The following is a 25,702-nucleotide window of genomic DNA, read 5'->3' as shown; positions in this document are numbered from 1 at the left end:
TCCGCAGCCCAGTGGTACAGGAGCTGATGTGTACTTCCGAACAGTTAACTTCTTTCCGCAGGACAGCGACACCACCTTTACAGTCTGGTCTGACTGACCTGATAACGAAGAACCCTTTACAATTTATATGCCTGTCTAGTTTGTACCACGTTTCGGAAATGTAAGCGACAGATATTTCTTGCAGGTGAAGTTCTCTTAACGGGCTCTATCTATCGTCTATGGCTGACCGAACGTTCCACTGAAGGTTCCTGAAAACATTGATAGGAAATAATGCTTACAAAATTCATTTCTTTAGTCTCCCTTTTGTAACTCTGCTTTTATAGGGCGCTGTACGTCAGTTGTTAATATGAGACTGCAGATATTCTCTTTGAGTCGGTTGCATCTGCCATTCGTCGTGAACGTCGTAAACACTCCTAGCGTGATTTATTCGCTGTCTCTGTCGTATGACCTGGCAAGATGGACATCCAGTTCACCGGGGATAAATGAAGCAGGAGGATGGCGTGTGAGCCATTGTGTCTCATCGCGCTTCATGTGACGTAACACAGTATTAATTCGAAAACGTCTGCGTATCGGCACTGGTCGACTTTGTACTTCACCATTGTTACAGTGAACGCGGAGAATTGATCGAGGTTTACAACGCGTTACTTTCTTTATGTTTGGAGAAAAATCGTGTAGTACCGCAGATGGTACAGTGTCAAGAGACTTTTCCAACAAATCAAGGTAGGGTCAAGTCCTTGTGGAGAGCTAGTCCAAACAGAATGTCGTCATTGCTGGCTTAATGTATAAGCTCTGGATCAGGCATGTTGTGATTTTGTTTTCTCTAACAGGTGCTACGCAGCATCTTGTGCTGCCTTTGTCTTCCCTGCAGGAAGACACCTACGAAACCAACACCTTATATCGTACGCTTCTCAAGTAAAAATGAGTGTAAGAATCGCCCTGATTCCGGAATAATGGACCTGAACAAGGTAAGCAACGTCAAGGTGTATCAAAAACGCCACAGTGTTGTTAACTAACAGCTATATCCAATTCTATAAGATCATTGCCATAATACCATACTGCGTATCACTGTATGTACTTCTGGGATTAGGAAAAGTGTTTTAACTACTCGTGGTTAAAAGCAATCGTCATGAAAGACGGAGATAATGACCTCCAGCCGCACAAGGCATTGCAGCAGTGCAATGGCGAGAGTCGAAAATTTGTGCCAGTCCGGGAGTCGAACGCAGCTGCTCCGCTTCTATATAATGGTTGCCTTAACCGCCTCGGCCATCCAGACACGGAGATGGCCGACTAAACAGATATCACTCATATCTATGACGCAAGCAGGAAGTTGGGAATTTGGGTCTGATGGAAAGCGTGTCTGGATGGCCGAGGCGTTTGAGCCAACTGACAGAGAATTGAAACAGCTGAGTTCGAATCCCTGTCCAGCACAGATCTTCAACCCTCGCCGTCGCATTGCCGCGGCGTCCTTTTTGTCTGGAAGTCATTATTTCCTTCATATCTCTTTCTCATTGCACCTCCTTTTTATCCCTTTCATACCAATTTTTCATATATCTGTTCCGGCTGCTTCAGCGCGAATAGTGTCTGTTTTGTCAGACATGTCTAACAGAACAAACACCACTCGTATCTATAATTCTATGGGCACGACAGCTGTTTGATGAAAAAGTTTCAGTGTGGATGCACAACCAACGTCCGAAGTCCTACGGGTATCAGAAATCTGCGAGTAGGGATTTGTGGGTGGGCAAGTTTGCTATGCGGCGAGCGGTAGGTTGGGAATTTGGGTCTGACGGAAATTATTTCCGGATGGCCGAGGCGTTTAAAGCAGGCGTTATAGAGAAGCAGAGCTCCGGATTCAAGTCACAGGTCCAGCACAATTTTTCAGCTCTCGCCGTTGCATTGCCGCAATGCCGTGTGTGTCGCTGCAAGTCATTATCTCCTTCCATACTGTTCCCCATCACGTTTCATTTCCATTCATTCCACCTCAGTAATTCACGTAGTAGTACACGATCTTCTATTCAATCTTACACTAAATAAAGACTTCACTGGAGACAAACAAAAATTTCATGGGGAAACAATATGTTGATATGTCAAGATCCATACAGATTATAAAAATAGATGACGTATGTTTGTATGTGTACAGGTATATAATGCACATTTCCTCCTAAACCAATGGACCGGTATCCACTACCTGTGGAAAGAATTACTGTGGGGGGAAAGAACCACCTATCAAATGGGTGGAGGTGGGTACGGAAAAGCGGTGCTGCCTATGGCTCGCGAATACCAGTAATTTGTTCAACCAGTATTTTAAATGAAAGCACTTAGTGATTTACAAAAAACTTTGCACACAATTTCAAACTCTTAGGAAACTTTTTCTCGCTAACAACCCCACCAAACGAAGAAAGGGAAATAGTTTATCGTCACTACAGTTGAGCTATTCATGCAGCATTACGTTTTGATTTATTGCTTCTTTACTACTACTCTATTCCCGATAGATTTTACTGACAGTAATCATATATACCATTGAATGTACCATTAAATACCATTGAATGTACCAGAAAAATTGTATCATTGTACAAAACGTTGTTCAGGAGGTATAACGTCATAAGCTGTTTGATGTAAGAGTAACTGCCACGTCATTTGTGACGTTTAAATTCAATACTTTTTTGCTACTAACTCAGCAACACATTCCGCAGCAGTGTCCACATGTGTCCTCGAATGTATCTCCAAAAATATATGATTGCACGAGACAAAGTTCAGGAGATGTGAAGTCATGACTGAGAAGCTTGGAATATTGTCGCATCGTGCATGACTTTTTAATTTATTACTTCTATGTTCCTAAATCTATTCGCAACACTTTCCGCAAACGGTAACCACATATGCAACCGAATGTACCTAGAAAAAAATGTCACTGTACGTCATATAGTTCACGAGATGCGACGTCTTAAACATTATACTGTGTGAAAATACACATATCAAAAAAAGTTTTGCATACCTCGGTTCCAAGAACCTGTGCAGAAAATTGGAATGGAGATCAACCTAAACATCATTTCCGCCCTATTTATTGCTCATGGAAACCACACATTGCCTGTTCTACCACCATACAGTTAGACCTTCAGTGGTGGTAGTCCAGATTGCAGTACACACCGGTACCTCTAATGCCCAGCAGAAAGTCCTCTTGCATTGATGCATGCCTGTATTCGTCGTGGCATACTATCCACAAGCTCATCAAGGCACTGTTGGTCCAGATTGTCCCACTCCTCAACGGCAATTCGATGTAGATCCCTCAGAGTGGTTGGTGGGTCACCCCGTCCATAAACAGGCCTTTTTAATCTATCCCAGGCATGTTCGATGGGGTTCATGTCTGGAGAATATGCTGGCTATTCTAGTCGAGCGATATCGTTATCCTGAAGGAAGTCATTCACAAGGTGTGCACGATGGGGGCGCGAATTGTCGTCCATGAAGCGAATGTCTCGCCAATATGCTGCCGATATGGTTTCACTATCGGTCGGAGGATGGCATTCATGTATCTTACAACCGTTACGACGCCTTCCATGATCACCAGCGGCGTACGTCGGCCCCACTCCAAAACAGCAGGGAACCTCCACCTTGCTGTACTCGCTGGACAGTGTGTCTAAGGCTTTTAGCCTGACCGCGTTGCGTCCAAACACGTCTTCCACGATTGTCTGGTTGAAGGCATATGCGACATTCATCGGTGAAGAGAATGTGATGCAAATCCTAAGCGGTCCATTCCGCATGTTGTTGGGCCCATCTGTACCGCGCTGCAGGGTGTCGTGGTTACAAAGATGGGTCTCGCCATGGACGTCGGGAGTGAAGTTGTGCATCATGTAGCCTATTGCACACAATTTGAGTCGTTACACGCCGTCCTGTGCATGCACGAAAAGCATTATTGAACACGGTGACGTTGCTGTCAGTGTTCCTCCGAGCCATAATTCGTAGGTAGCGGACATCCACTGTAGTAGTTGCCCTTGGGCGGCCTGAGCGAGACATGTCATCGACAGTTCCTGCCTCTCTCTGTATCTCCTCCATGTCCGAACAACATCGCTTTGCACCGCGGTATTGACCATCTAGCCATGGTTGAACTACAGACAACACGAGCCGTGAGTCTCCTTTCTGGTGGAATGACTGCAACTCATCGGCTGTTGGACCCCCTCCGTCTAATAGGCGCTACTCATTCATGGTTGTTTACATCTTTGGGCGGGTTTAGTGACGTCTCTGAACAGTCAAAGGGACTTTGTCTGTGATGTAATATCCACAGTCAACATCTATCTTCGGGAGTTCTGGGAACCAGGGTGACGCAAAACTTTTTTCGATCTGTGTAAAACATCAGCGTGAAATTTGCTAGAGATACAAGTGAAGTACGAGTAAAAATACCTGTAATTGTGTTAAATATACGTGAAACACGTTTGTCATGGGCGTATGCGGGCAAATCTGCTGTAAAAAATCTCATCCTATACCACTGGAACGTTTTCCGTCAAGTTTGGTACACGTATTAGTTACAATTTACAATCTGGATAGAAACACTGTGGGGTTGGAATTACAAGCCTTCTATTCGGGGGGGGGGGGGGGGGTGATAATGTGGAGAGAGAAGGGAGAGAAGGAAATGGACATACAAAGTGGAGGAAGGGCGAGTTGGACACAGATTGCAGAGTAGAGGAGATGGACGCAAGTAGTGGGAGGAGAAACTGGACAGAGAGATGGGAGAAGAGGAGATGTACAGCGAAAGGAAAGAGCATGAGATGAGTAGCGACAGGAGGGAAGAAGAGAGGGGTGGAGAAAGCAGGAGGAGGAAATGGTAAGAGAGAAAGGGAGGAGGAAATGGGCATAAAAATGGAAGAGGAGGAAATAGAGAGGAAGAAGGAGAGGAGGACATGGATGGAGAAAGGAAAGATGAGGAGATGGACGGAGATAGGAGGACAGCGCAGATGAACAGCGATAGAAGAAGGAGGAAACGGACAGGGAGAGATGGGAGAGGAGATGCACAGACAGAGCGGTGAGGAGGCGATGGATACGAGAGGAGGAGGCGGAGATAGAATGAGAGAGATTGGAGGAGGAAATAGAATTAGAAAGGAGAGAGTAGATGGACAATGTGTGAAGTTGATCAGTAGAGTGGTGACAAGCAGGTGGACAGAGAGAGAGAGAGAGAGAGAGAGAGAGAGAGAGAGAGAGAGAGAAGGAGCAATTGGACGGAGAGGGGTGAGGAGTAGATGGACGGAGAGAGGGATAGGAGAAGATGGAAAGAAAGAGAGGCCCAGAGTGAGGAGTACACAGACCCTAACGAATAATGCGTACAAGAAGATGAGGTCGCAACGAACTTATATCGTAGAAACAAGAAGAGTGCATCTTGCGATTCCGTGTGGTAGGTAACAAGTATGCTACATTATTCCACTCGAAACAGTTATGGAGGGTAATTCTGATAACTGTTACAATAAAAGGCCACGTGACCAGTTGAAACAAGTGTAATCACGTGAATAGATTATTTATATACATGGTTTATATCAACAAGTATAAGAGCTAATGCTAGCGTACGGGAACTGTGTGGGATAAATCGAGAGTAATGTTGCTGCACTTCATTCGAGCGAACTAAAAGTTGTCCACGAGTTTTTGTACAGATTCTGGTCGACATAATGCATGGGTCAAACGCCATTCTACGCCTGGTGTATGTCACTGAAAACACCAAGATTACTGAATTTAACTAAAAGGACCATAATATGAAGACGTCAGTTTCGGATAGCAAACTGTAACCATAAATATGGAATTTGGTTTCTCTGTTCACGACAGCAGTAAGCTGCCTTCGAGGTTGAATTTTTTAATGGACGACTGGAGCAGTGGGTGAATTACCTTCTGGCTCAGGTTGAGCAGAATCTCCGAGATGACCCTGAAATCTCCTGACGGCATTGCTTGCAGCACCAGCTATTTTGAAATTACTCGAGCTGAACTGAACGATAGAATGATGACACAAGGACAGACAAATATCACACAGCGAGTCGCAAATCTCAAGCCCCGAAGTCCGAAGGTAGCGAACCAGCGAAATATAATATTTATAGGCTTATTTCTCTGATGACTGCCTTAGCTATGTCTCAAGGAAGCATTCTGTGTTACCAAAATTCATCATAAGAACTGTAAATACTGCGAATGTGTCAGTAAGCAATAATGATCATGCGAACAATTTCCGTTTTGTCATGATCTATCTAAAGGCGATAGACAGATTATTATATCACAAAAAGGAGACTGTTTCAGGCAACACGTGTCCCCATATCGACTCTGTTATTTGTCTATAACGACATCGTCAACTGGCCAACATACTTAAGGAGATACAGGACGAGTAAAAGCTCAGAGTATAACCATAGACATTACCTTTCGTGCATGGTAGAACACCGATAATTCGAAATCCTATGGAAATCGAAAGTATCACGTAATGACGCTCTCTGGGACCGATCTATTTCCTAATCGTTCCTGGAATATCTATTAGAATGTTCCTTTGGTTCATCAGTAGGGATTATTTGATTGAAAGTATTATCACTTATGAATAGTACTTATAACAGCTGAAACACGGCCACATTATTCGATGGGCAAATATAGCCTTTGTTCCAATGCAGCGGAGGTGTTGAAAATATTAATTCGCAAGAACAATCAACAATGAAAAACAGAGGTTATTAAAAAATTGAAAACCAATTATCCGACTAAAATCTATTCTGTGACTGGCAGATAAATTAACCTTCCTTAGGGAGGCAAGTAGGCGAAAGAATCGCCACGTAACAGAACAAATACTAATAGGAATAACAATGTGCATAGGGAGAAATGGCTCATACACTATAGATGTGAATTTAAAAGAAAGGCAAGAATTAACAACTTTAGAGCAACTACACAATTTCAGAAACTAATGGAGGACAGCATGTGATGAGTATGAACGTATTATATGCGGCTAAATGTATTACAACAAATAATTTATCGTAACACCTGACATATAAATTAACAGTTACATATTACGTATGTTAACTGAATTTGACAGATTATTTACCGTAATTTGGTCAACATAAGTTTATATTTTCGATAGCAAGTATTCATGTTTATAATCGCCTACATAGTTGAATATGTGCTTCCTGTAGATCTCTATGCACATATGTATACTGTTGAAAAGAGCAAACAAAAACTTATCAGAATAGTTATATACAAATCCGGTCATAGATAATGCATTATGATTTTAGAACATAATACTCTTGGCTGGTTTCATTCTTCTCCGTGGGCTAACGTTTGGACCAATACGTTTACCACACACTGCATCAGCAATAAACTGCTTAATATATTCTAACCTCTGCAAGTACACACAATTTTTCCTTTCAAGTGTCATTCCGCTGAGCGTGTTCCATTAAAATCTTACCCCATCTTCTCACTCTTGTACATCTTATTTTTCCACCTTATTTATAACAGTCATCACGTAGCTTATGTGTACTACTTACGTTATGTAAAATCTGTTCAAGCATGATAAGTCATATGTCTACGGTATTCCTATATATATATATGCCATCTTACCTGTGTCAGTAATGGTAAAAACGTATCACCCACAGTTTATGGAGTATGGTCGCTTCAAGGAGGGGAAGGAGCCTGAGTATCCTTCTATCTTTGAGATCTTTCCGTGCCAACCGATTCCAGATCCTGCTACTCGCATCAAGAAGGAAAAGCAGAAAATGGAAGATATGTGGAAGGACGTCTGTGCAGAGGTAAGCTAACATCAGTACTGCCATGTAGAGCAAGCATGAAGAAACGGCAAGACAGGGAGAGAGGGAAGAGAGATCAGTTGCATCTCTTACTGTATGCACTGCAGAGCTATCCACACTCCCAGAAAGCTCTCTTATTTTTACATGTAGGACCAAGTAAGGAACCCAATTTATTGTAATCCATTAATACTAATTAGCACTGGTTACAAAGTCCCAAAGTAAATGTATAAGGGAAAGTGATGATATTATTGTGAAAAGTAAGCTTCCTTTGTAAAATTATCAGGAATTCGGAATATACCACTCGTTTGACACACAAGTTAAAAACGCACGTTAACAGTTGGTTCAGTCTTCCATGATTTCCAGTGGGCATTCGACATGCTGCCCCATGTGTCCAGTACACGATGTACGACCACACGGAGTGTCAGTTTGAATGTTTGCATAAAACTAAGCACTGTTATAAACTTCCGTGTGCATACGCCGTTAGAAATACAAAAGACGAAAGCAGACATCAATTTCTGTGCAGCAGTTTGAGGAGAAAAGTGCACGATGCTAGTGCGACGATATGTAGGTCACAGTTCCAGTATTTGTGACCTTTATTAAGACCGCATGGAGAAGAAGGTTTAGAAATCTAAGGAATCTATACATATAATAAAATTGTAACTAGCTGACGGCCGTACATAGGAGATATTTGAGAAAGCTTAGTATGAAGGGTCTTTATAGCAGCAATAGAATCCAAAACAGTTACTTTTCGAATTTTTGTCTCTCTTTCTGTCCGCGTGTTTGTACGCGCATCACAGAAAAATTACTGCGCGAAATTGGATGCGGTTTTGACAGTTATGTTGTTGAAGTCTTACTTAAAGTAAGGTGTACGTTTTATCTTGATACGCTGCATGCAAGCCTAGTTATATATATATATATATATATATATAGTTTCTTTAACTGGGTCAGTACTGACCGGGAAATCGGAAATGAATAAATTTGTCATTTTTTATGTGGATTGACTGAGTTTCATGTAAAGATCATTTCATTACATTGGAAGAAAATGTCGTGGGAGGAGATCTTTTATAAAACTAAACTAGGATAGAAATTGTATAAAACATAAAAGTAGTATTTTCGACCGTTTTAACATAATAATAATAATAATGTCACAGTTTAACCCCGTTATCCATAGACATTATTGAATTCATTCTTGGAGCGCTGTAACTATGATCGTTATTAAGTTTGTGGAGTAGGCACTAATCATTATCGTGGATAAATTTGTCGAGTTGACACTAAAAATAACTTTCAGACATTTCTTCCGAGGTTTCCATCGTGTCTTACCAATATAAGTGAAGTGATGCAGTTGTTGTGATTTCGTATTAGTGTCATCATTCATTTAACTTCTTTCACTCGTAGTAATTTTGCCAGATAGCCTTTGTCTAATTGTTCCTTCATTCGTTTCCTTTATGGAGATGTATCCCAAATAACACGTCACGAGAATTGCTGTCTTTGTGAACGAACAATTCTAAAGTCTAAAAATGATTAAGTGGCTGCTGTAAAGCAAAGCATATTGGGGGAAAAAATGATGGGTGGTATTTCGGTCCAGAAATACGGTTCTGGACAGGACCGATACTATCACTTGTCAGAGAGAGTTTCTTAACTCAGTTTCTGCGTTCGGACTCCCCGTCTATAACACCGCTCTGAAAGTTGGTATTCCGATAATGCTGCTTCGGAACTTAACCCCTTCGAACCTATGTAATGGAATTCGTCTTAAAGTGGAGTCAATTCGTAGCAGTATTACAGAATCTGAAATTGTTACGGGCTGTGCAGCTGGTGAAACCACACACACTTTCATTCTCCAAAATCTCCATTCCCAGTTCAAACGCTTGCGGTTTCCCGTGTGCATATGCTCTGCCATGACCGCCAACAAGTCGCAGGAACGGGAGGTTCGAGCCGTCGGCGTCGATCTCAGGATAAACTGTTTCTCACATGGACAGCTCTTCGTAGCTTGCTCGGATAATTTGTTTGTAATGCCTCCTATTGGCAAAACGTCAAATGTTGTATATAAAGAAGCTCTTTAATTTGCATAATTTATTTAAATACGGCACTATGTTGTTCCCCTATCCAGGCCTATTGGTACTTCATGCTTCAAATATCTTTTCTTATAGACACCTCAATTCTTTACCGTTGCACCGTTTTGACAGCTTCACCTTCAGCTTTTTACATCGTTTTTCTCACTGACAATAAGCTTCAGTATATTTCAAAATTCATGTGGGTCCGAGATCCACGCGGTCGAAGCCGCGGGTAAAAACTAGTAGTTGGTAGTAGCCGGAACAGAACACGCGAAGATACGACAGAGATTTGTAGGGTGTGGAGACTCTTAAACAAAAAGTGACGATGTTGACGTAGATTCTCTTTGCTTAGTCTTCCACAATCGGAATTCGATGTAGATTGGGTGGCATCAAGGAGCTTTACACGTATATTCACTTGACAATTGGGAGCATCAAGTGAGAGAAATTGGGAAGGAAACAGAGGTATTACAGATATAAATGTAGCATCTCGTTAGCAAATTCTCTTGTTTGCAATTGCCTGAATATTTTCCTATGTTGTTGCTGTACGTATATGTATGCTGTACTGTCGCAATTAGAAAACACAGAAGCATCACAAACGTTACATACGAAACGGATCACAGACAATGCAATATGTTGTTCGAGTCATAAGTCTATTGACTGTTTTCATGTTTCTTCATGTGTTAATCATTTTACATCTTCCTGTGTAATACAAACCGCAAGGGCAATAAACTGCTTTTTAAATACTTCCTTTTCATGCCTTCACATTTTTCCCTTTGAAGTGCGTGGTTCACTATTCCTGGGTACCTTAGCAATAGTCATGTCATCCTAAAACTTATTGTTTTAAGTGTGCCACATAAAAGTATTCAGTAATTTCCAAGAACGATTGCCCATCCAAGTTGGAGGGCTCCAAACGATACATATCGAAATTGCGATAGTAAATCGATTATGGAAGTCTCGTGGCTCGCATTACGAGGATGTTTCAAGTTGTCACTATAGCAACGCCAAAAGAAGAGCGTTAGAGAAACACTTGTAAATTGAAAGGAGACGACTTACCTTACTCATCATCGGTGTTATCGTCTTGTGACAGTCCGCGTGATGTATAAGCTGCAGGGACATTTCCTTTTTTCCTGTACCCAGGGTAAACTCTGCCAATATCGAGCAGGAATATCGGCAGAGTGTCGCGTGCGTCGACTTTCCCCTGCAAACGCAAGTTGTGAAGGTATATAGGTACTTGAACATATAAAGTTCTTCCCTCTGTCCTGGACGCCCTTCTCTTTCTTTGGTAGACTTGACAGACTTCCACAGCCGCTCTATATTCTGGGTATGGACACTGGCGTCATCTGAACAGACAAACTCCACAGAGTGGTTCACGAATTCGTGCTCGAACCCTTTAGCTTTGAGAGTGTGGTACGACTGAAACCCGTCTGTGATGACTTTTGTTCCAGGCAGTATGAAATGTTTTATGAGACCCATTAAAGTCACCTTGTCTCAGGACAATACCCTCACAGCGAAACATTTGCGTGACTCCATTTCTATCCCACCAAAAACCCAAATATGATCCACTTCACTTTTAGAAGGTCGTCTCCTCCGATTCTTTCGTCTAGGAATATGAGACTCATCTACTTCTGCTGTTTTATTCGGTCCACCAATTGGCACACTGTCATTTGTCACTATCACGTAGCACATTTCTCAGCAAAATCCGAAGTAGTCACATACGGTATTTGCCAATAACTCAGTTTCTGATGCTGTGGCTTGCAACGTGTACTCTCGAATCCAGCACGACACAAGAATTATGCTCGTCTTAATTGATAATTTGGAGGACTCGAACCACGTATTTTTCCTGAAGGTGGTTCGCTTTCCGCAAAGTCCGAAATGAAATTGCAACGAAATCGCAGTGTTCACACTCCTCTTATGGAGTTTCACAGACTTCGCAGCACCACAGTCAACACAGTCTCTTCTTTCCTTGTCCGGCAGAAGTCCAGATTTCCGGCAAAAAGTCAAACATTTGTCTATGCTGGATATTCATGGAATTAGAGTTTTCCATGTGAGGCAATCCGCAGAACAAACTTGAGAAGCAGCTCACATTACACTCGCTTTGAACAGAAACTGTGTCGATTTCTCAATGGAATCACAAGCAATTTCGGCGGGAATGTAAGTACTGAAGAAACAACGCAAAACTGTTAAAAATAGCGATCGCAAATAATTTATCGTAACGCGCGCCATGAGATTTCCGTAATTGATTTACTATCGCAACTTCGATATGTATCGTTTGGAGCCCTCCAACTTCGATAGGCAATCATTCTCGGAAATTACCAAGTATTCTCTCGGCTTTTCACTCGTGTGCCTCTCAATTCATATTTTTAATAGACGTCTATAGCACCGGATTTAACATTATTTAATAGCCACAATTATGGACTGGTTAATTAATACACAGTATGTTTAACAAATCTAAGTCCGTTGTCTAAGGTTTTCTATCTGTTAGATACACGCCAGCCTAGCTGAATAATTGATGGTGAAATCAAACCATCCACAGGGCCATGTTGCTGGACGTATCAGTGAGAGAAATGTGTCCGAAGAAACACCACCGACTGAGGTCCACGACAGAAAGCTGACTGTAAAGCGTCGCAATCTCCGCAAGCGGAAAGTGCACGAGTGCCCCGCTGAGGTAAGTCAGTGTCATTACTTCCCCGAAGAGCAAGCTTGGCGTAACGGCCACAGAGGGTGAGAGGGAAGAAAGAGCAACTATTTCTCGAACTATACCCATTGCATATTCAGCCAGTTGCCTATAGAGACTATGTCTATGTCTATAGAGAATTTCTGACACTCCAGACATGCCTCCACAACTCTAAATTCAGTCGTATCACATGTTTATAATAAGGACAATTTCATGGAATCACTTTATTACAATTAAATAATACATTGGTTACAAGAGCATGACATAAATCTTGGGAAATACAGTTTTTTTATTGCTGTGGGATAGTAAGGTCGGATATAAAATAGCCATGTGTTGGGAATATAGCACTTGTATGACACAGTGCAGCCTCAAACAACTTGATATACACAAATTATAGACCTACTTCTGTGCGAATCACAACTGACCAACGACTCCTGCCGGCTGGAGACACATACGCCCAAGACAATTCCAAATTCGAGGGAAGGGTGTAAGATTAGCAAATGACTTCCAGTTTCGATGAAATCATGATCGATGTAGCACGTGTTCGAAGTGTGGAGCGATGGGGAATGAAACTGTCTGACACGTTTTAGACGCAAGTATGACAATAACGGTTTTAAGCGATCTCAATGCGATAGGTCGACGTGAATTTAACAGAGCACGTACTGATTTCGAATAGTTTTCCATACCATTCGCCACTTCGCCTGGCTACAGTTTCTTGTGAAAATACCACCTTTGTTCAGCTTGTCTACACGCAGAGACGAAAAATGTATTGAAGCATCAGACTGCGCGAGAGCTGAACTGCTCAGCAAAGGGTGAGTTTAAGTACCTGTAGTTCCAATGGTGTTACATCTTTATCTATTTCCTAGGAATAAAAGGGAAAGTTAGCTACATGTTAACCATAGACCGAAGTATCATAGACTCGTCGAGTCAGTCCCAAACTGAACAGAAGTATTATTGCGAAGACCTACAAATTACGTTAAATACACGTATATGCAATATTAGCCCAAACTATTAGCGGAACTGTACACTTAAGTAGGTTACACACATACTCCACGACTGCTAGCAATGGACATATTATGAGGTGGTAGGGAATGGATAAAGCAGTCGGAAACAGTTACAACTATCCTAGGATTTATGCCTACAACAAAGTAGCGTCTCATATAATGTAAATGGTAGAAACGGAATGACTATCGTAACATGTCAGAACGTTTGGTAGCGAAATGGGCAAAGTGAGTCTAACCTCATAAACATTCCATCCGTATTAATGATAACAACTGTGACCGAGACAAGGGGCCCACCGAGGAAAAACTTCTGGTTTCTTAAAACAGACCTGATGGAGTAAGAGCATCAGTTATACTCCCATGAGGTCTTTTCTAGTATATTACAATTTCGTTCACAATTCTTCGCGTGACGGGATAAGCGTAACTTTGCAACTAGATAATTTATCGTGACTGTTTGTGTGAATTAGTATTAACAGAAGTCGGTAGATCACACACGATATCAAAGGCACGAGTCGTGAAAAGCGTTACTGCCTCTCACTGAGCGAATCAGGGATGGACTAGGAGCCCTGGTGCAGTGTCTGATAGGCTCACTGCGAAAACCTAACCGGTTATTATCCCAACTGTACATCCAGTTCAGCCTCGATCAGCATCAATACCAAAGTCTTAGAACCTAAAAATAAGAACGAAGAAGAAGAGTATACATAGGCTTAAAAGAGTGTAATATAAATGGCGTGAATGGATCAAAAAGTACTGTGTTAATAACCTCAGAGCAATTATAGAATCTCTCATATTATACTAGAACACAGTGAAACAAGGCAAATGTTGCACTGATTGACTGTTCCGTCGATTTTGGTAGAATATTTTATAGGTTATGAATGACACACACGCGACAGTTGTGTAATATTCTATAATATACTGTAGGATATTCCACCAGTGTTGTGTGTGTTTCGCTCATAATGTAAGTGTAATATTATATGTCAATAAATATTTCCACTGTAAAGAGTAACATATTATTAGGGCAAGTGCCATAAAGATAGTTAATAACGCCACAGGCTCTATCTGTAATTGGACGTCATATATAGCTTTGACTCAAGATTCAGCTTAGTAGTATAAAAATCAATTTACGTTTTCTGTAGCAGGCTCCCTTCATGAGTTTACAACAAAGCCACTGACTACCGTTGAGGATGTCAGAAAGATCTAAACTGGGTGACCTTGCCGATAAACAGATCGCTTCGTATAGGATCATATGTTTTAAATAAAACATTTTGAGCAACGGATAACTTAATGAATTGAGTTTATAAAAATAGTTTGACCCTAGTACATGTGAATCATGGATGTTGTAACTCATATGAACATAACACGATTGGGTACAGACTTGAAGTTACATACTGGTGCACAAAGACAGGAAACTGTTATGTCCGTTATTAACTTAGGTTATAGTGAAATTGAAATATCAGTACCTTGGCAAAGACTGTGTGATGAGGCTGAAATGAATACGGTAGTAGCATAGTGATCACCGAACATTAATCAGATATGAGGAAAAGAACTACAGAAATAATCATGTGTGCACCGAATATCTTGATCGAATACTTGTTACAGTCGCAGATTCAAATCCTGCCTCGGGCATGGATGTGTGTGATGTCCTTAGGCTAGTTAAGTTTAAGTAGTTCTAAGTTCTAGGGGACTGATGACCTCAGAAGTTAAGTCCCATAGTGCTCAGAGCCATTTGAACCATTCGAATGCTTGTTGATACCGTGATTACTAGTAAACACACTTGAATTAAAAATATGGAGGTCCTAATGCCAATCCGAAACCTTTGCATACATCCCATAACTCGATTAGTGTACTCTGCAGTTGCTCACCATACTTAGCGTGACCGACGCCCGAGAGTGGCTATAGTAGTGGAAGCGGCATTCTCCGACATCTGAGGCTGCTCTCTCTCAGAGCGCAGAATCAGAGTGCCTTTACCAACTAATGTGTCCGCTGGCGATTCTCGGATGGAAGTGGTTCTAGGGCGCTCCCAGCATGAAGCAGAAATTTTCTCCATCTTTTTGAGTGTGACGCCTTGTGCATAATTTTGATCACCTTTGACTCTGATGCTTATGAGTGCCAATCAATCAGATCGTTTGTAATAGTGCAACAGTCTCTTTTCTATAGTCAGTTTTAACATAATTAATCAGCAGTGAGAGTCATTATGCTGGAGCTCAGAAACAGGTAGCTTCTGACTCCCACCATCTGTACTGTTTCCCAGTTCAGCCAACCAGGCCTCCTCCATGTACACACGTAAGCGGGTTCTCATCTCCCACTCCATAATATACCTGTATTATCCTACGGGAGCCGCTGGTATTGTTTTTTAGCAGCGTCAACAAAAGTCCACTTAGCTTCGCACCAGCCTCACAATTGCGGGTGCCGTGATCTCAAATACAAAAGATCCAAATGGCCTCTCCTCCCACTTCACGTCAGAGATTTTTAATTTTACGCCTTTACGGGCCTAGCAGTTCCCAGAACGTGGGCTTCCGCAGGGCGCGAGGAGTTGCGATACCATACACCCTGTAGCTGCTAGATAACGAACTGTCTCCAACGTCTCAGTGGACACACCTGGTTAAAACAGCACACACTAGCTTCCCATCGTTTCGGATGCAAATACGGAGAGTGCCTCTCCCGTGGAGCTTAGCTCGCATGTACATTACTGGCCATTAAAATTGCTACACCAAGAAGAATTGCAGGTGGTAAACGGGTATTCTTTGCACAAATATATTATACTATAACTGACATGAGATTACATTTTCACGCAATTTGAGTGCATAGATCCTGAGAAATCAGTACCCAGAATAACCACCTCTGGCCGTAATAACGGCCTTGATATGCCGGGGCATTGAGTCAAACAGAGCTTGGATGGCGTGTACAGGTACAGCTGCCCATGCAGCTTCAACACGATACTACAGTTCATCAAGAGTAGTGACTGGAGTTTTATGACGAGCCAGTTGCTCAGCCACCATTGACCAGACTTTTCAATTGGTGAGATATCTGGAGAATGTGCAGGCCAGGGCAAGAGTCGAACATTTTCTGTGTCCAGAAAGGCCCATACAGGACCTGCAACACGTGGTCGTGCATTATCCTGCTGAAATGTAGGGTTTCATAGGGATCGAATGAAAGAGCCACGGGTCGTAACACAAATGAAATGTAACGTCCACTGTTGAAAGTGCCGTCCATGCGAACAAGAGGTGACCGAGACCTGCAACCAGTGGCACCCCATACCATCACGCTGGGTGATATGACAGTATGACGATGACGAATACAAGCTTTCAATGTGCGTTCTCCGAGATGTTCCCAAACACGGATGCGACCATAATGATGCTGTAAACAGAACCTGGATTCATCCGAAAAAATGACGTTTTGCCATTCGTGCACCCAGGATCGTCGTTGAGTACACCATCGCAGGCGCTCCTGTCTGTGATGCACCGTCAAGGGTAAATGGTCGAGCTGATAGTCCATGCTGCTGCAAACGTCGTCGAACTGTTCGTGCAGATGGTTATTATCTTGCAAACGTCCCCATCTGTTGGCTCAGGGATCGAGACGTGTCTGCACCATCCATTACAGCCATGCGGAGAAGATGCCTGTCATCTCGACTACCAGTGATATGAGGCCGTTGGGGTCGAGCACGGCGTTCCGTATTACCCTCCTGAACCCACCGTTTCCATATTCTGCTAACAGTCATTGGATCACGACCAACGCGAGCAGCAATGTCGCGATACGATAAACCGCAGTCGCTATAGGCTACAATCCGACCTTTGTCAAAGTCGGAAACGTGATGGTACGCATTTCTCGTTCTTACACGGGGCATCACAACAACGTTTCACCAGGCAACGCCGGTCAACTGCTGTTTGTGCATGAGAAATCGGTTGGAAACCTTCGTCATGTCAGCACTTTTTAGATGTCGCCACCAGCGCCAATCTTGTGTGAATGCTCTGAAAACATAATCATTTGCATATCACAGCATCTTCTTCCTGTCGGTTAAATTTCGCGTCTATAGCACGCCATCTTCGTAGTGTAGCAATTTTAATGGCCAATAGTGTAATACACAGGGCCCACTTTTTACCTGGCTACTCTCTCCTCTACTCTAGTGGCGATGTCTGTCCGCTGAAGAGAGCTGCGGCCCTGTTATTGACCTGACAGCACCCACACACCCCTATTCTGCTGACATGTGTTCACCATTTAGTCAATACGATCCCCAACTAAGCATTTAAACAAATTTCCAATTAAGAAAACAATATGGAAATTTAGCAGTTAGATATGACCGCTACTGTCGCAGGTTCGAATTCTACCTCGGGTATGGATGTGTGTGATGCCCTTAGGTTAGTTAGGTTTAAGTAGTTCTAAGTTCTATGGGTCTGATGACCTCAGATGTTAAGTCCCATAGCGCTCAGAGCCATTTGTACCATAATTATGACTATCACTGGCGTTAATTTCAACAATTTCAGACACTCGTTTCCAGATGGTAATTGATTTAAATTGGCTGGGTTTATGAATATAACGGAGTTTGACTATGGCACAAGACAGTGCTTGCACAAAAGTTCACATAACAAATTGTTTTCAGTTTCATGCTAACTTTACTATGTATTTGGTGTACATACGTATGTGTTGAATTATTGTAAGTGGTAATCAAAAATCCTCACAAAAATGAAATACAGAACAGACTACGAAAAATGTCTCTGGTGTTTAAATTTATCAATCTTATGGCTGATTTCATTCTTCTGCATGAGCTAATCTTTTTATATCAACGTAGACGTTATGCATTGCTTCCGCAGTAAATTTCTTCTATACTCCAATTTCGCACATCGCTTGCATAACTGTTCATAGATGCCTTGGAAACAGTCTTGTCAACTTACCACTAATATTCGCCTTTTCATTCTTGTATCCCTCATTTTTAATTGATCTCTACAGTACCGTGTTACACTTTCTTTCCTACAATTAAGGGTTTGCTATCTGATATATAGTCCGTTTAACAATTGTAAGTGGAGTGTCTAAAGTTTTTTGTATGACATTTATATGCTATCCTACCTGAGTAAGCAATGATAAATTCCCACCAACCACAGGTCCTCGTTATTGGGCGCTTCAAGGTGAATAAGGTCGAAGAAGAAAATCCACCGTTTAAGTTTCAAGACAGCGATCTGACTACACAAAGTGAGATTTGCTCCAAGGAACGAGGGATGATACTGGTCCATGCGCCGCAAGAAGGGTTCGCCGAGGTAAGTCAGTATCTTTACCACTATGAAGAGTAAGCAGGAGGATAGGGGCTGATAGTGTGAGAGCGAAGAAAGACCAGTTCCATCTCAGACAGTACACACTGCAGTATTAGCCACTTAACCAGTTGATATTTATCGAGAATTTCTCACGATCCGCACATATCTCCATGCATGTAAAACGCAGTCGACCCTCATTTTACATGAGAAACTAAGAAAGTGATCCACTTTATTACAATCCAATAATACTAACGTTCGTTCGTTAGAAGACCCCGAAGCAAGATCGAATGTTCAAGTTTTCCTGAGGGAATGCAAGGTTCCATTGCGAAATTTTCACACGTCCGGATTATTTCAGGCGTGTGATGCACGCCGGCCTAAAACGAAACCAAATAAACCAATTACACGACTCCATCCTGGCGAGTCACAACTAATGGAAGGCTACTGCCATCGGAGACACATCTGCCTATCAGTATTATAGGTACGAGGCAATAGTGAATCTAAGTTTGGAGAAAAGTCGTTACTGACTTCGCAGTTTTGCAGTTATCTCTGGAATACCATCTTGGTTTGGCTTGTCTCTTACAGAGACTCACAGTTTAGCTGAATCACACGATCTCGACATGGTTCACAATTCACTGTTCACTGGTTATGTTGTGGTTGGCAGAAGAGCCAACACCGTGCTACTAGAGGAGGACGAAAGGCACGCGTTTTAGCTCACGCAGGCTGGTGTGAGGTCTGGAGCAGGACAAGGAAATTAGAATTTAGAAAAACGGACGTAGCTGGTGGAATACTTAACTTTAATCCATTAATGATGAACGTCGGTCTTGACGGTGCGTGATTCACAATATCAATAGTAACTGATAATGGCGCCTTGCTAGGTCGTAGCAAATGACGTAGCTGAAGGCTATGCTAAACTATCGTCTCGGCAAATGAGAAGGTAAGTAGGAAGTGAACCATCGCTAGAAAGTCGGCTGTACAACTGGGGCGAGTGCTAGGAAGTCTCTCTAGACCTGCCGTGTGGCGGCGCTCGGTCTGCAATCACAGATAGTGGCGACACGCGGGTCCGACATATACTACCGGACCGCGGCCGATTTAAAGGCTACCACCTAGCAAGTGTGGTGTCTGGCGGTAACACCACAGGTTGTAAGCGATTTTAACTATATGTTACTTCACTGAGATTGTATCATTAACTACTTTCTTCCAAGAAGAGTGGAGGTTTAGTAGACGCTGGTCTGTAACGTAAGCATAGACCGCAGAAGCATAGACTCGTGTCTGGTCGATCACACACTGAACAGTGATATTAGTGCGAAGCAGTATCACTATCAAAGGAAAAAAATTGCTAGCTTTTAACTATATATGAGAGATTAGCGAAACAAGTTAGCAGGACTGAATACTTGATTAGTATACGCGTGGTTGAATGGATAAGAAATAGAAACTGGACATAAATGACCCTATGTATACCACCAACGAACATGTTACGAAGCAGCAGAGGACGGACAAAGCACTCAGAATCAATTACAACACTGTAACGATTGATCTCATCAAACAAAGACGACTGATATGCAATGAGTGCTACATCTATTCAGTACGCTTGGCATCGAGTACAATTGTTTTGTTCCTTGAAACAACTGACCAGGATAAATAAACATTCCAACGGTATTAATGTATTATCCCGCAACACAAACGAAGACTTTCTTCGTCTTTCTTCCAACACAGCTCACGCACTGAGAGCTTCTGTTGCACTACCGTGGGGTCTGTTTTACTCTGTGACGACCTTGACAAAGATTCTTGGAATGTTGACACAAACGTACGTAATCTTGAAAGTGGGTTCTCAGTCCAGACTATTTGTATGAGTGGATGCTAGAGCCCAAATGAAATTAGTGACTCAAGTTATGGCGAAGTGAAGGTTTCCTCTCATTGGCGTGAATCAGAGGTCGCCTAAGTGTCTCGATATAGTTTTTACTAGCGACACTGCGAGGACCATGCTGGAAGTCATCTCACCTGTGCGTCCACGTCAGTCTCCATCACAATTAATACCGAAGTTTTTGAACCTAAAGACAACGAACATAATATTACGATATACTTAATGGATATCAGTCTATAATGTGGAATTACTTTATTTTCTACAAAGTGAAGTACGTTGATTTCGAGTTTTTAGTTTGCAACAAGTTTGCCCCAAACTTGTTGCACGGCCTGGAAAGGAGTAAAATCCACACTATTGATCCAGACGAAATGCCTACTCCTCCCTACATTTCTGCGGGACTTATCTGATCTCGCCCGATGTTCTCCGAGCTACTAGTACCTTCAGTAATTTGTGTTAGAGAGTATTTATTCTGTCTTGCATGCCTTATGTATCACTTGCACAACATTTTTCATATTTCCCCCTGTGATCTCAAGAGCTTTGAAGAAATTTTGTCTACTCCAGGTGCCTTTTTTCGACTTGGGCTTTTCATTGCTCTGTGAAACATTTTTCAATGTATCGTATCCCACTTCCAATCATCGCTGACAGAACGTAACATTATTTTCACAACATTATTTTCAAGTTGGCTTTCTTTGTAGGACCCATCCATACATTATATGCAGCTTTCATACTTGCATCCTTCGCTTTGTACTGGCTTGCCATCTGAGCTCTTCATATTCATGTACCTGAATGTCTTTCCTCTAAAGGTTTCTTTAATTTTCCCATATGTGGTCCATATATTTCTCACTGTTACGCATGCTTGTGTAGTTTCACATTTCTTCTGCATTCAGTCTACTTCCGTTTTCAACTTTTTGATAAATGTAGTTTTAGATGCGTGCATGAACGTTTGACGCCTTCGTTTGCTGTTTTCCAATTTTTTTCTTTCCGTGATTTAGTTCAATACTTGGCGAGATAACCAAGAATACTACTGGAATTTTTTTTTGCCCATTTCATCCTTTACTGCCCTCTCTATTTCAGATCTCCAAGCTACTCATTCGTCTTCTAATCCAATGCTTTATTCTTCCTCAGTCAGTCGTTTCCTAATACTCGTAACGAAACTACCGACAACCGGTAGGTTTTTTTCACTTATTTGTGTTCCATTTTCCAGATTTCCTACCTTTTTGCAGTTTCTTCAGTTTCAATAACCCACAAATGCGCGGCAAATTATGGGCGGAATCCACAATCGCTCCTAAAAACATTGACCAGTTTAAAATCTGGGTCTCAAATCTGTGTCTTGTTAATACAAAATCTGCCTGAAACCTTCTCATTTTTCGAACTTTCTAACACGTATACAGCCACTAGTTATAGACGAAAGTCACGCCAATGTGGCAAGGTCATATACAGGGTGGTCCATTGATCGTGACGGAGCCAAATATCTCACTAAATTAGCGTCAAACGAGAAACCTCCAAGGAACGAAACTTGTATAACTTGAAGGGGGAAAACAGATGGCTCTATGGGTGGCCCGCTAGATGGCACTGCCATAGGTCAAACGGATATCAACTGCGTTTTTAAAAATAGGAACCCCCATTTTTTATTATATATTCGTGTAGTACGTAAGGAAATATGAATGTTTTTGGATAACTTTTTTCGCTTTGTGATAGATGGCGCTGTAATAGTCACAAGCATATGGCTCACAATTTTAGACGAGCAGTTGGTAACAGGTAGGTTTTTTAAATTAAAATACAGAACGTAGATACGTTTGAACATTTTATTTCGGTTGTTCCAATGTGATACATGAACCTTTGTGGACTATCATTTCTGAGAACGCATGCTGTTACAGCGTGATTACCTGTAAACACCACATTAATGCAATAAATGTTCAAAATGATCTCCGTCAATCTCAATGCATTTGGCAATACGTGTAATGTCATTCCTCTCAACAGCGAGTAGTCCGCCTTCCTTAATGTTCGCACATGCATTGACAATCCGCTGACGCATGTTGTCAGGCGTTGTCGGTGGATCACGATAGCAAATATCCTTCAACTTTCCCCACAGAAAGAAATCCGGGGACGTCAGATCTGGTGAACGTGCGGGCCATGGTATGGTGCTTCGATGACCAACCCACCTGTCATGAAATATGCTGTTCAATACCACTTCAACCGCATGCGAGCTACATGTCGGACATCCATCATGTTGGAAGTACATCGCCATTCTGTCATGCAGTGAAACATCTTGTAGTAAAATCGGTAGAACATTACGCAGGAAATCAGTATACATAGCGCTATTTAGATTGCCATCGATAAAATGGGGGCCAATTATCCTTCCTCCCATAATGCCGCGCCATGCATTTAACCCGCCAAGATTGCTGATGTTCCACTTGTCGCAGCCATCGTGGATTTTCCGTTGCCCAATAGTGCATATTATGCCGGTTTACATTACCGCTGTTTGTGAATGACGCTTCGTCACTAAAGGGAACGAGTGCAAAAAATCTGTCATCATCCCGTAATTTTTCTTGTGCCTAGTGGCACCATGCAATTCCTGGTGCATAGAAGTATGATATGGGTGCAATCGATTTTGATGTAGCATTCTCAACATCGACGTTTTTGAGATTCCCGATCCTCGCGTAATTTTTTCTGCTACTGATGTGCGGATTAGGCGCGACAGCAGCTAAAACACCTACTTGGGGATCATCATTTGTTGCAGGTCCTGGTTGACGTTTCACATGTGTCTGAACACTTCCTGTTTCCTTAAATAACTTAACTATCCGGCAAACGGTCCGGACACTTGGATAATATCGTCCAGGATACCGAGCAGCATACATAGCACACGTCCGTTGGGCATTTTGATCACAATAACCATACATCAATACGATATCTACCTTTTCCGCAATTGGTAAACGGTCCATTTTAACTTGGGTAATGTATCACGAAGCAAATACCGTCAGCACTGGCGGAATGTTACTGGATACCACGTACTTATACGTTTGTGACTATTACAGCGCCATCTACCACAAAGCGGAAGAAGTGGTCCAACTAAAACATTCATATTTCTTTACGTACTACATGAACAAGTAATAAAAATGGGGGTTCCTATTTAAAAAAACGCAGTTGATATCCATTTGACCTACGGCAGCGCTATCTAGCGGGCCAACTATAGCGCCATCTGGTTTCCCCCTTCAAGCTAGACGAGTTTCGTTCTTCGTAGTTTTTTTGTTTGATGCTTATTTCGTGAGATATTTGGCCCAGTCACTATCAGTGGACCACCCTGTATAACTTACAGAACCATAAAAAGTAGTTCATACTATATGGGTGTAAGAGCACATGATTATTGTGCTTTACCAGTATAAAAAAGGGAAAGAGAATTTTAAAGAAATATCGAAAGTGGATATGATAGAAAATACGAAAAAAGTACATAAAAATCTGTAGAAAAATTCATACTGGTCTCTGAAAGAGGAAATGTTAGATCGCCAAGCCGACGCTACTGACTAAATAGGTCGAATTTTGTCATTTAAGACACCATGTGTCATTACATAGAAGTGAGCCCAGGTCACAGCCAACTTATTGACTGCCCCCTCGTCAGGAAACGGAGCACTCTTCCAAAATGTAGCGTACAGTGGTGACAGGTGACGCTAGCTACAGAATCCATACGTCAGGAAGCAATCACATACAGACCCTCTTGATTCTTTGTCTTACCTCACTGTCTGGATTGTGACACACCACAACTTTACCAGCCACGCCCAACTGGCCCCTCCTAGAGGCACATGGCGCTGTGCGTCACAAGCGACGCTGCTGCATACAGTGAGACTGTGCAGTGGCAGTGGCTGCCACATCACTAATTTCACTGCACCAAATTCCCACATACTACGATACCCAGATTAATACCATCCCCATCTCTATATGTTTAAAGTTAAGATGGCTGTCCCGAGAGGACTGGGCTCGCTGTGTGCCAAATGTGAGGCACTGTAAATTCAGGGAATAGGACCAAGTGAGGAATTCTATAGACTTGTGTATCCCCAAACCACATAACACTTATAATTGACACAGTTTTCTTCAGGTGATAGGGTACAAAAGAGTCAGGTAACCCCCAGTGAGAAGACTCTTATTTCAACATCAACATCAGGAGAGAGAATTCCTTAACACTATCCATAGACACATCCAAACCATTTACAACGAAGGTATTAAGTTCTAGATTCAGTTTAATTGATAACTTACTAGGGATTAGAGAAACTTTTACTTTACGGCTCTATTGCCAATATGAGATCCTCAACCCTATCTTGTAGAACAAAAGATATACTAAGATCAAACCATATACTGATATCAGAATCTTTAAAGTTTCTACTTGGTATTAATAGTTCTGCATCTCATTTATTAGCTGCCAACCATTACCAGTGCTGTTCAGATTTTGATTTTCTTACTGCTTTTGTATCAGTCGAAAAATAACAATGCTCGATATCAGCTTTTATTTCATCATAATTTCTGAATTTTATAATGTATATTCTAGGTAAGTAATTTTGTTTGTAGTATAATAATGCAGCTAAATCTATTGTGGTTTCCTAGGTGGATGGTACCAAGATTGAACAAGTCCGTGAAGAGTTGGAGGAAGGTGCAGTCGAGAGTCTCGTGGACGCTGTCAAAGTGGACCAAGCCAGTGAAGAGTTAGAGGAGGGTGCAGCTGGCAGTGCCATGGATGCTCCCAAGATGTACCGAAGAAGTGAGGATGTGAAGGAGGAAGCAGCTGAGAGTCTCGTCGGTGCTGCTAAGATGGACCAAGCCTCTGAAGATTTGGGAGATGGTGCAGCTCACAGTCTCATAGATGATGACAGGATGGACCATGGCCATGAAGATGTGGAGGAGGAAGCAGATGAGAGTCTCATTTGTGCTGCCAAGATGGAACAAGTGTGTGAAGATTTGGAAGAGGGTGTAGCTGACTGTGTCACAGGTGATGACAGGATGGACCAAACCCATGAAGAATTAGAGGAGGGGGCAACCGAGAGTCAAATGGATGCTGCCAAGATGCAGTTAGCCCATGAAGAAGTGGAAGAGGAGGTAGCTGAGAGTCTCAGCAGCGATCCTTCACGTGCGATGTTCACGCACTGAAAAAAA

The 25,702-nt window shown here is 42.2% G+C and overlaps 1 protein-coding gene across 1 annotated transcript; it reads left to right on the top strand.

Annotated features, from left to right (window-relative positions):
- The first annotated feature begins 850 nt into the window (after positions 1–850).
- Positions 851–25,702, top strand: LOC126278982 (uncharacterized). Its single transcript, XM_049979285.1, has 5 exons — positions 851–965; positions 7,584–7,736; positions 12,318–12,449; positions 18,556–18,708; positions 25,157–25,702. The coding sequence occupies exons 1-5, from the start codon at positions 951–953 to the stop codon at positions 25,694–25,696; spliced, it is 993 nt and encodes a 330-aa protein (XP_049835242.1). The 5' UTR covers positions 851–950; the 3' UTR covers positions 25,697–25,702.

Source organism: Schistocerca gregaria, chromosome 6 (genome assembly GCF_023897955.1).
Source record: "Schistocerca gregaria isolate iqSchGreg1 chromosome 6, iqSchGreg1.2, whole genome shotgun sequence".
Classification (NCBI taxonomy): domain Eukaryota; kingdom Metazoa; phylum Arthropoda; class Insecta; order Orthoptera; family Acrididae; genus Schistocerca; species Schistocerca gregaria.
Note: the sequence above shows the minus strand (reverse complement) of the source record. Positions and strands in the feature narration are given on the sequence as shown.